A 12,074-nucleotide genomic window follows, 5' to 3' on the forward strand; every position below is an offset into this window, starting at 1 on the left:
GAGATCAAATGTAATGATTGTGAAAAAGCATTGTTTGCAACAGTTTGGGCCTTACAATATTTTTGGAGTTACATCCAAGGAGAAAAAATGATTGTGGAAACTGCTCATCAATCTTTACAGTATTTACAGAGTAATAAAATAAAGGCAGGAAATCTATCTAACAGTCGCATTACATCCTGGACCTTGTCTTTGCAGGGTTGGCCTTTGGAGGTTCATTATGCACAGAATATGAAAAATTATGTTGCACAAGGACTAGCTGGACTTCATGATTGCTCTGAACAGGATATAAAGGAGGAAATTTGGGAGGATGATTATATGGATGATTACATATTCTCACGACATAAGGTTTATGAGGAAATGTATTGTCAACCACTACCTAAGGTATATGTTTATGGTTGTGCTTTTCATACCACTGAAAATGGTGAAAAGAAACTTGTAGCTGGAGCAGGTATTGTGTGGGGTAGTGACTATCACATACAACCTGTTGGTTATTGTTTGGGCCCAAAAAGTAGCCAAATGGCTGAATTAAGCGCTGTGTATAAGGCCATTCAGATGGCAGTAAATCAGGGATTTAAAGAATTTGTCATCATTACAGATTCAGATTATGTCCGTAACAGTTTTGTTGAATACCTTCCTGTGTGGAAGCATAATTAGATGATGAGAGCCCGTAACAAGCCTGTTAAACATGGAAAGATGATACTTGCAATTGATATTGTTATCTCTAATGACTTGATTGTCTTTTGGAAGAAGACAAAGGGTCATTCAAAGATGCATGGTATTGACAAGGAAGGAAATGATTTAGCTGATACAATGGCTAAACAAGGTGCCCTAGAGGGGGAAATGTTTGACATTGAACACCTTCTTGGTGTATGTCAAATTGCAGTGGTAACTCATCAGCAAATAAAGAAGGATCAAGAACTATCTGCAGTGCAATGGAGTCAGGATGCACCTAACGAGGATTTGATTACCAGTCAAAAAGAGGATCCCGTTGTGGGTAAATTTTACCTTTTTAAGGAGAATCCTATAGTGTATCCAATCCAGGAGAAAGATTGTACTGAAAATGAGGACCTTAGGATTTTATTTAAGTATAAGTCTAAATTTAGTCTTAAATATGGTTTGTTAGTTCAGACAACTAATAATGGATCTATACAGTGGGTTGTTCCTACTTCTTTTAGAGGTCTTATGCTGTAGCATGCCCATGATGCACCAACATCAGGTCATCGTGGGGAGAGAATTACTTATGAAATTTTGCGTCATTATGCATATTGGCACATATGATGATGATATGAAAGATGTTCAGACTTATTGTCAGGGGTGTTTGGTTTGTTCAGTTTCAACCAAATTCTCCAACCCACAGGGCACCTTTACAAAAAAGAGGTATGTCTCTCCCATGGTCTAATTTACAAATTGAGTTTGTAGGACCACTTACAAAGACATCACGGGGCAATCAATAAATGTTAACTGTTACATGTATGTTTACCAAATGGGTGGAGTGTCTTCCATCCCCTAATTGTAGGTCGGAAATAGCTGCTGCTTTATTAATCAATCATGTTTTCTCTAGGTTTGGACTTCCTCAGAGAATTGAGTCTGATAGAGATACTCATTTCACAAGTGAAGTGATGAGAAGAATGTGGTCTATCCTGTGTGTGAAAAGGAAATTACATATTTCCTACCGTGCTGCCTCAAGTGGTGGAGTTGAACGGTACAATCAGTCAGTTGTAAATATTCTGAAAAAGTTTGTGAAGGAATCAGGGAAAGATTGGAATATTAAGTTGCCTTTGGTATTGATGGCTATTAGGTCCACTCCTAGTACTGCGACAAAAATGTCTCCTTTTGAAATAATGACAGGTAGAAGGATGGTACTTCCACAGCATTTGTTGTATCGTACTCAGGATCAGAGTCTGATCAATGCAACAACAACCTATTAATATGTTGAGAATTTAAGAAAACATTTGCAACAAGCATTTGCCTTTTGCTCAGAAAAATCTTGAGAAAGCCGCAATATGTGTAAAAACATATTATGATATGAAAACCACAAAGAATATGAGGTGAATGATCAAGTTTATCTTTACAATTTTCTTAGAAATCAAGTTAGAGAGAAGTTTCTCCCATCATGGAAAGGGCCGTATGTCATTATTGATAAGCTTTTACCTGTGGCATATAAGATTCTGATTCCTACAAGTGGGAAGTCAATACAGAAGTGGGTACACATTAATCAATTGCGTGCTTGTCACCCTAGGTCAAAGTTTAAATTAGAGGGGGAGAACGATCCATATTCAGAAGAATAATTTACTATGATTATTAAAAAGGTTTCTTTAGGATAAAAATGTATATCTTGTACTTAATGTTTTTTTCCCCCTATTACAGATAAATATCACTTTTCAGTTGGGTTTGTGCCAGGGTGTCTCTGTTGAGAATTTTGTACAGCCTGTAATAGAACCTGGTCCATCTTCTGGGATCATGCTTGAGGAATCACCTGGTTTCTTGATTACCAACCGGAAGTTTTCTCCCAAAAGATATTCATCAGTCTGGATCCTAAGGTTACTATTGAAAAATATTTTGATGTTTCCAAAGTTGAATCACCAGAAATTAATTCTTGGTATCAAGAACATGTTAAAAGGATCCAGTCTACTACTAAGGAAATATTGGGGCAGTTGCAGAAGTCTTTTCCTGGTGGATCTTACAACGTGCAATCACGTACCAAACGTTCACCTGGAGTTATTGCTGGACTAGTTGCAACATCCATCATCGGTTTTTCAGCTGTTACTGCCGCGGCTGTGTCTAATTCAATTTCCATCAGCAATTTGAATCATGAAATGTCAATTTTTTGTGAACAGATGGCAACCATGATGGAGGTTTTAAAGAAACAAAAGGAGAGTTTGTCAGATATGATGGAGATCGTTAATGATACTGTTGTGACCACTAATTTGCATTCAGGTCTTTCCATCCGAGCTATAAAGGTCCAATAAAAGCACAAACTAATTCAGAATGAACTGTTACGTTTTTTTGGACCCAGTGGTGTATTTTACAGGAAACTGGTTACGAGAGATCCAAAGTTGAATTGAGAGTCTTGTTGAGGGACGTATTCCATTATATTTTGTCAACAAGGACATTATAAAAACAATGCTCTTAAGAGCTTATGGAAAGGATGTTGAAGAAATGCAAATAAACATTGCTTTTGATAATGGTTCTGCTTTGTCACTCTGCATTGATCCCCAAAACATGGAACTTTGTTTTCTAATAAAGGTGACACATATGTCATTTAATGATATGTATCAATTGAAAGTTGTACATAATGTGGGTACTTGGAAAAATAATATACATGTACAAATCCAAACCCCAAGCGTGGTGGCATATCAATCCCGTACATCTAGCCCGTATTTGGTTCCTAAACTTGAAACTTGTGTTAAGTTTAAGGATCATAATTATTTATGCTCTGGTAAACCTTTCTTAAATGATGCTTCAAAAGAACTATGTGGTGTCAGGTTTATGTCACAGGTTCAGGAACAATGTGAAGTGATTATGACTAAGACTGATGACTTTGCTCAAACTAGAGCTGTGTTGGTAAAAGATAAGTGGTTAGTGAGTAAAAATCTAAAGAAGATGACTGTTAATTACATAATGTATGGTGGGGTTTATACAATACCAATACCCTATAATGTGATGCTCATACAGGTACCTAAAGATCACCTTGTTACCATTGGTGATATTACTCTTTTTTATATTGAGTCTTCAGTATTAGATGGTGAAGTAGAAGTGGTAGGTGCCTTCCAAGGTCATGAGATTCCTATAGATGCTGAGTTAATGTATCTCCTTAATCAGAAACCTAATCATACTGTAAAGATGAACATCCGCAAAGATGATTTATCTATTTCAGATTTCATGTATCCTACATTTAGTGGCTGGATGTCTCCTTTTAACATTTGTAACCAGAAGATGGGTGCAATAATTTCCATTTTTGATATATTCATTGTAATTTGGAATTGTGGGTTAATGATTCTATGGTATAAGAATTTCAAGAGGGGAAAATACCCTCCTCCTCTTAGTCTTCGGATGGTTGACCATAATAATCGCCCATATAAGACTGATCTAGACTAATCTCATCCATCCTAGTCAGGGTAAGATAGTCTAGATGAGGGGGAATATGTCATGAATTTTTCATGACACAACAGACTCCATGTTGTTTTTTTTTATTTAAGCATAACCAGGGCTCAGCTATTATAACATTGTATTTTGTTTTGCTGACTGAGAAGTTTCATATCAATATGTTTTCCATGTTTCAAAGTAGTTTACTTGCTTAGGCCCCAGCGAGTCGCTTATTTCTGTAAGTAAGTGCAATTTATAACCTTGACTGTAGTTTAGGAATGTTGGGGAAAACATAAATAAAATGAGTATTTTCCTTGAATTTCTACCCTATATGCGGGAGCCATCTGCTGTTAGAACAAGAATATTTCATCTAATTAATTTTATGTTAATTAATGATTAAAATATTATAATTAATGACTCCTCCTAGATGAGAGAATGGGAATATATAGGGTCTAACCTAATGGGAGGGGGTAGTTTTTCCTGTGTTTTGGAACTGGTCACATAATATTTGGAGTTGGTAATTTGCTAATCAAGGACAGAGGTTTTAGATTATTGGATTATAACTGCTGAGTCTAGTTTAGCCTACTTGGACAGACCTACGACCTGACAGTTTGATTCCTGTCTGCAAAGGGGGAATTTATTTACTTTGGTGATGTATGAAATTAAGTCACTTTAAATGTTAGTATCATTAAGATTTACACTTTACATTTATGTAAAATATCTTTGTCTATTTAATCAGTTCAATTAATTGTTTTATAGCTTTGCGTTTTTCTTATAAAAATTCCTACCACCTGGTCTTATTTGTCGACAATAACACTGGGTGAATCAGGAATTGAGATAAATTATTATCTGACAGTTTGTCATAATTATTAATTTACCTGATTCCCTGCAATTACCTTAGAGGGTTTATAACCAAATATTTAGTTCCTATCATGCCAATATTTGTGTTATTTTGAAAATATGAATTAATTATCTTTATAGTTTAATCTCTGCATTATTCTGTTTTCCTTGCTTGTTGGAGTTATTATGTTATCGCTTTAATTGATTATTATAGGACTGTAGTTTATTTCTCTGTAATATTTTGATTGCTTAACCCCTTAATGACCACAGCACTTTTCCATTTTCTGTCCGTTTGGGACCAAGGCTATTTTTACATTTTTGCGGTGTTTGTGTTTAGCTGTAATTTTCATCTTACTCATTTACTGTACCCACACATATTATATACCGTTTTTCTCGCCATTAAATGGACTTTCTAAAGATACCATTATTTTCAACATATCTTATAATTTACTATAAAAAAATTATAAAATATGAGGAAAAAATTGAAAAAAACACACTTTTTCTAACTATGACCCCCAAAATCTATTACACATCTACAACCACCAAAAAACACCCATGCTAAATAGTTTCTAAATTTTGTCCTGAGTTTAGAAATACCCAATGTTTACATGTTCTTTGCTTTTTTTGTAAGTTATAGGGCCATAAAAACAAGTAGCACTTTGCTATTTCCAAACCATTATTTTTCAAAATTAGCGCTAGTTACATTAGAACACTAATATCTTTCAGGAATCTCTGAATATCCATTGACATGTATATATTTTTTTTTAGTAGACATCCCAAAGTATTCATCTAGGCCAATTTTGGTATATTTCATGCCATCATTTCACCGCCAAATGCGATTAAATACAAAAAATCGTTCACTTTTTTTACAAATTTTTTCACAAACTTTTGGTTTCTCACTGAAATTATTTACAAACAGCTTGTGCAATTATGGCTTAAATGGTTGTAAATTCTTCTCTGGGATCCTCTTTGTTCAGAAATAGCAGACATATATGGCTTTGGCGTTGCTTTTTAGTAATTAGAAGGCTGCTAAATGCCACTGCGCACTACACGTGTATTATGCCCAGCAGTGAAGGGGTTAATTATGGAGCATGTAGGGAGCTTTTAGGGATAATTTTAGCTTTAGTGTAGTGTAGTAGACAACCCCAAGTATTGATCTAGGCCAATTTTGGTATATTTCATGCCACCATTTCACCGCCAAATGCGATCAAATTAAAAAAAACGTTACATTTTTCACAATTTTAGGTTTCTCACTGAAATCATTTACAAACAGCTTGTGCAATTATGGCACAAATGGTTGTAAATGCTTCTCTGGGATCCCCTTTGTTCAGAAATAGCAGACATATATGGCTTTGGCGTTGCTTTTTGGTAATTAGAAGGCCGCCAAATGCCGCTGCATTTCACACGTGTATTATGGCTAACAGTGAAGGGGTTAATTATGTAGCTTGTAGGGAGCTTGCAGGGTTAATTTTAGCTTTAGTGTAGAGCTCAGCCTCCCACCGGAAACATGAGACCCCCTGATCCCTCCCAAACAGCTCTCTTCCCTCCCCCACCCCACAATTGTCCCCGCCATCTTAAGTACTGGCAGAAACTCTGCCAGTACTAAAATAAAAGCTATATTTGGGCTTTTTTTGTGTTTTTTTAGCATATTTACATATGCTGCTGTGTAGGATCCCCCCTTAGCCCCCAGCCTCACTGATCCCCCACCAAAGAGCTCTCTAACCCTCCCCCTCTGCCTTAATGGGCGCCATCTTGGGTACTGGCAGCTGTCTGCCAGTACCCAGTTTAGTGAAAAAATGTGCCTTTTTTAAAAAAAAAAAAATTTTCTGTAGTGTAGCTTCCCCCAAGATCAACCCCCCCACCCCTTCCAGATCTCTTAGCTGTTTATTTACAGCTTTCAAAAATGTTTTATTTTTTTACTTTTGCAAGTCTATTTTTCTGTAGTGTAGCGGTTCCCTCCCGCTCCCGCCCCGTGCACGCGCCTGCCCGCCGCCCCCCGTGCACGCACGCGCTCCCGTGCGCGCTCCCGCCCCTCCTGCCCCCGATCCCGCCCCCCTCCAGTCCACTCGGCACATCGATGGCCGCCCACCCGCCTCCCAGACTTGCTCCCACCCACCAACGATACCGGCCACCGATGTCCGGTGCAGAGAGGGCCACAGAGTGGCTCTCTCTGCATCGGATGGCCAAGGGGGGTTATTGCAGGATGCCTCGATATCGAGGCATCACTGCAATAACCGGAAAGCAGCTGGAAGCGAGCAGGATCGCTTCCAGCTGCTTTCCAGACCAAGGACGTACGCCACACGTCCTCGGTCATTAACTGTCTTTTTTTTGAGGACGTGTGGCGTACGTCCTTGGTCGTTAAGGGGTTAAGTTACTATTAAATGCTAATTATTTTTCCAATCGAAATCTTTTAATAAAGCTAATTTTTGTTATTCATCTGGTGTCGGTATAATTAATAAACTGATAGCAACTAAAAGGATTCAGATTTTATTATCTTTAACGAGTTATAAAAAGTGTGTCATTAAAAATTGCACCATTTCACATCTTATACTTATATAGATAAAGGTAATATTCATAACACACTAGTGTCGATATGTCTGAATCAAAGTGCAGCTTATTCTCACTAGCACTCCCCTCTAACTCCCCCCTTAACGCCTATACCTACATCACATCTAACCTACACTCACCCTTCGCTACTTCCTACCGACCACCTACACTTACGTCAGAGCTAATCTACACTTCCCCTGCACCGTCCAGCTAACTCCCCCTGACCCCGTACACCTATGTCACGTCTAACCTACACACTAATGGAACGCCTAGCTAAGTCCCTAATAACGCCTACACTTACGTAATGCCTAAACTACACTCCCCTGAACTGCCCCAGCTAACTCTCATATACTGAATACTGTCTGAAAAATACCTGACTATAATAAACTATACTAAATAGTAAACCTCCATTATAACTATAGGAGCTATGTCGCTAAAATTATTAACAATGTTTAAATTATTTGTCACAGCGATGAGCTGAATGCGGTGGCCGATCACTGGAGGGCCGGCAAAACCTCACCACCTACCCAGGGGCTCCTAAAACTGAGCGCCGGACCAGAATTTAAGTGTCCCCATTCCTCCTAGAAAATAGCACCCCAAACAAGTGGTATCCCCCAGGTGCCAACAACCTACTAAAAGGGCAGCTTGATCCTCTGCACCCTGCTCAATTGGCACCCCTTTTAAGAATCGCCGGACTGAGGCTCAATTCCAGTCCAGTGCTCAGTTCCAGGATCCCATCTAGGTCAGCGAGGTTTTGCCGACCCTTAGCATTTAAAGCATATACATTGGAAATGAAAATTCATATTTTGTCAAGGAGATGTGGTATATATCTTTAAAAAATATGTATTGTTGCTTGCTGTGTTATTACAAACATAAATATATATTTTAAAATATGTTTGTGTTTAAATAATAGAAAGCAACAATAAATACCTTTTTACTCTATAGATATATTCAATAATTTAAACAATATGCATTGTACATCACTATGCATATAATTTAAACATTGACCCCTAAACTGTCATAACCTAAAACTAACTGTAGAAGCTAAGGCTCTACTCCATAAATATTCAATATTTAAAATGATGCATTGTTTTGCAGAATGCATATCATTTAAATATTTGCATATAAATTAAAATTTAATTAATGTTGCTTGTGTTATTCATTATTAAAGATAGTATAATTAAAATTACAGTTCTACATAACTGCATGCCTGTTATGTAAAAATATAATTTAATGCTACTTACTACTATACCAAAAATAAATATTTACATATATATCTGTCATCACTAATAAACACAACAAGCTAATAATAAATCATTTTTTATTTTATATGCAATACTTAGAATAATATGCAATATACATGACAATATATACCATTTGAAATATTGAATATCAATGCAAAGTTTTTACTCACTGTACGAAAATCCAGCTCCTCTTTATCTACACCGGGGCCCTCTTTATCCTGGGTGGCTTACTTGGGCAGCCACCTCAGCTCTGCAATCTTTTTCATCCCCAGGGCCCTCTTTATCCAGGATCCTAGGTGCCAGGGGCCCATCTTCGCAGAGGTGGACTTCAGTGGCCGCCTCCACCCCACGTCTTCTTTCTTCCAGTCTTCAGCTCTCTTCCTAGTGCCCTCCTCTTTATACGGTCGCTGCCGCACACTTATTTCAGGATGCGCAGAACCTCTTTATTTAGGGGTACCCCTTCATCCCTAGTGGCTGGTTTTTAATAACCAATAGGGATTGGCTGATTAAAATTCAGCCAGTAGGGATGAAGCAGTGCCCCTTTATAAAAGGGTTCACTGCATCCTGCAATTCAGTGTTCTGCAATGACCGCATGAAGAGGAGGGCTCTAGGAAGAGAGCTGACTGAAGACTTGAAGAAAGAAGACATGGAGCGGAGGCAGTGGAGTAGGCCACCAAAGTCCACCTTCACCACCACAAAGATGGGTCCCCTGGTTCTTGGATCCTGGATGAAGAGGGCCCGTCGTTGAAGAAGATTACGGAGGTGAGGAAAGAGGCAGACAAAGACCGCCTCCGTCACTTTTTAGGGTGGGTTTTTTATTTTAAAGAATATTTTTTTTTTACTTTTAATTTTTAGTATAGTTTTTTTTTGGTAAAACTGTATTATTTGGGGGGTTACTTGTATTGTACAGGGGGGGTTGTAATATCTGTATTTGTAAAAGAGCTGTATTGACTTTAGGAAAATGCCCTACAAAAGGCCCTTTAAGGGTTTTTATAATTTATTTTTAGTGTTAGTTTTTTTTTTTTGGTGGCATGTCATATATGATATTCTAGGTGGGGGGGGGGGGGGGCAAGAAATTAGCAAGTTTTAATGGAAACAAAAGGACAAAGTGCATCTGCAATTTATAGCTGTGTTTATTCTGACACAGTAAAGTTTTTTCAAACAAGTATTCACAATATGTTCCTGTGCTCAGCAGGAAACCTCTTTGCCAAGTGCAGATTTCCCCGGTAGAATGAAAGTTAAGCAGCAATATCTACAGGTTAATCGCAGGCAAGTGGGGGATTTACAAAATAGATCTTATAGTGTCAACTGACAGGTTCCACTGTGCTTCCAATTCCTCAAGCAAAGGGGACGGATACTGTGTCACAAGCTAGGTGCTTCATTCTTGTTTATGTGTTCCCACCAATTCCTCTCATACCTCACCTTATCTGCAGAATTCAAAGAAAGCAGACAGGTTGTTTACAGTAGACATGCACATCGGAAAATATAGTTTTGGTTCATTTCAGACCGATTCAGATTTTTTCAAATTTCGTTTCGGATCGATTCAAATACATTCAAATGTATTCATTTCGGATTTATTTGGATTTTAATAAATTCAGATGTATTTGTTTCGGATTCGATTAGTAAATTCAGAAGTTCAGTATGTGTTATGTTGATTCAGAAGGTTCCAAGTTACACAAACGAAATTATTTCACTGTTCTATCTCACTAAATCTCCCTAAACTTAATTTTTATACTGAATTGTGATTAGTCCATGGCCATTCAAATGTAACTAATAAATCCGAACTAATTTGGATTTATTCATTACAAATGCATTTGGATTAGTTTAGTTTCATTCCTAGGGTAATTCTGAAATTTGAATCTCCGAATTTGGTGAATTCATTCAAATTTTGATTAAAAACGAAACGCACATAACTAGTTTACAGTGTTCAGTAAAACTGTAGTAATGTGTTATGTGTTTTCTCCCTAGCCCGTTTTAGTCCTCACAGAAATATTAGATGGCCGTTCGGGGTATGAAATCCAGACAGAGAAGAGGAAATTACTTTTTACATTTAAAGCACGATTCACCTGCACCTTCTGGAAATGACGGACTTAACTGAAACCATAATAATCATGTAAGAGTTCAAATGGAAAACGAACTGGAACCAATTATAAAAGATCTGGATGACTTTATAATGATGCAAAGGAAGAGACTCTTTCTCCTTGAAAAAGCCGCCAGGTTTTGGTGAAACATACTTTGGAGATTGTGGCACAAGGGAGGGGTTATGTCACAGGGAGGGGTCCATTGACCGTAGCGCAACACTTGGGACTGCAATCTACAAAGTTGCAGATGTGTGCCACAGCATACTTAATGGTCCCTGTGAAGTGTGTGTGACTACTTGTGTGCTGCTAACCTTGAGGGACAATTATTTATGCCTTTTTATTGTTTTTAAACTTATTTAAGCCTATTTACTACTACAATTTTATAGATAAATATATTTAATTATTTTTTAAACTGGAAGTACCTGCTATTCTAAATAAAATATTTATAGAAGATTTTCCTGTCATTCAGTGGGATTTATTAATAGAGAGTTACATTACAGCTATTGTAGCTATACAAAGTGAGTACTGGACTATTTAGGATCACTAACAAGCATTTTTATAATTATGTCTGTTTACTTCTGCACATGCACATTCATATAGATGTATTGATGAATCAATGTATAAGTGTATAGAAACATTTTTCTAATAAGCCTGGTATCTTGTACCCTCTATTTAAAGCTAATGCTTGGGTAAAGGTACATTCAAGGTTGTACAAATACTTAGCCTTCCTTATTCCCGTCTGTTTATATAATTGTATGTTTATATAATGCTGAATTACTGTTTTTGCGATTCTTTGTTTTGTATTCAGATGCAAATGTAATGATATGGAACTTGTGTGTTTAAATTATATTTTGGGGGTGTTGACCTCCTTTTAATAATTGACCAATGATATCTCTTGAGTAGGTTTTTAAACTCTGCTGACACATTGTGAGGTCTTGTGAAATGTGTAAGACCAGTCAGCTTTTCATGTCTTCTGTGCGCTCATTTTAATTTGACTTCCAATAAAGGCTGTATTTATATACAATGGAGGTCTCTAGGAACTTTTTGTGTTACACTATATATGCTCTGTTACTTTCTCTGTTACTTTCTTTTGCGGATACTACCCATCCACTAAGTACCTTGACATAAGGTGCCTTAATGGGGAAGGAACATTTAACCACAACAGTATTTGGGAGATATTAAGTTTAGAACGATATTTGAATGAAAAAATCACGCCACAGGGATTAAGACTTTTAAAAACACCAGCATTTGGGGAAGAGAATATTGTGTTCATCAG

At 37.2% G+C, this 12,074-nt stretch overlaps 1 protein-coding gene across 2 annotated transcripts in view; it reads left to right on the forward strand.

Annotated features, from left to right (window-relative positions):
- Positions 1-11,822, forward strand: part of LOC128655882 (uncharacterized) — a 169,430-nt gene extending 157,608 nt beyond the window's left edge. For both annotated transcript variants that reach the window (XM_053709470.1, XM_053709471.1), the window contains one exon: positions 10,686-11,822. Coding sequence is in view for 1 of the 2 variants with exons in the window: in XM_053709471.1 (XP_053565446.1) it covers positions 10,686-10,695 (10 nt within the window). In the remaining variant the exon portion in view is untranslated. The remainder of the gene's footprint in view (positions 1-10,685) is intronic.
- Positions 11,823-12,074: the final 252 nt, after the last annotated feature.

Source organism: Bombina bombina, chromosome 4 (genome assembly GCF_027579735.1).
Source record: "Bombina bombina isolate aBomBom1 chromosome 4, aBomBom1.pri, whole genome shotgun sequence".
Classification (NCBI taxonomy): domain Eukaryota; kingdom Metazoa; phylum Chordata; class Amphibia; order Anura; family Bombinatoridae; genus Bombina; species Bombina bombina.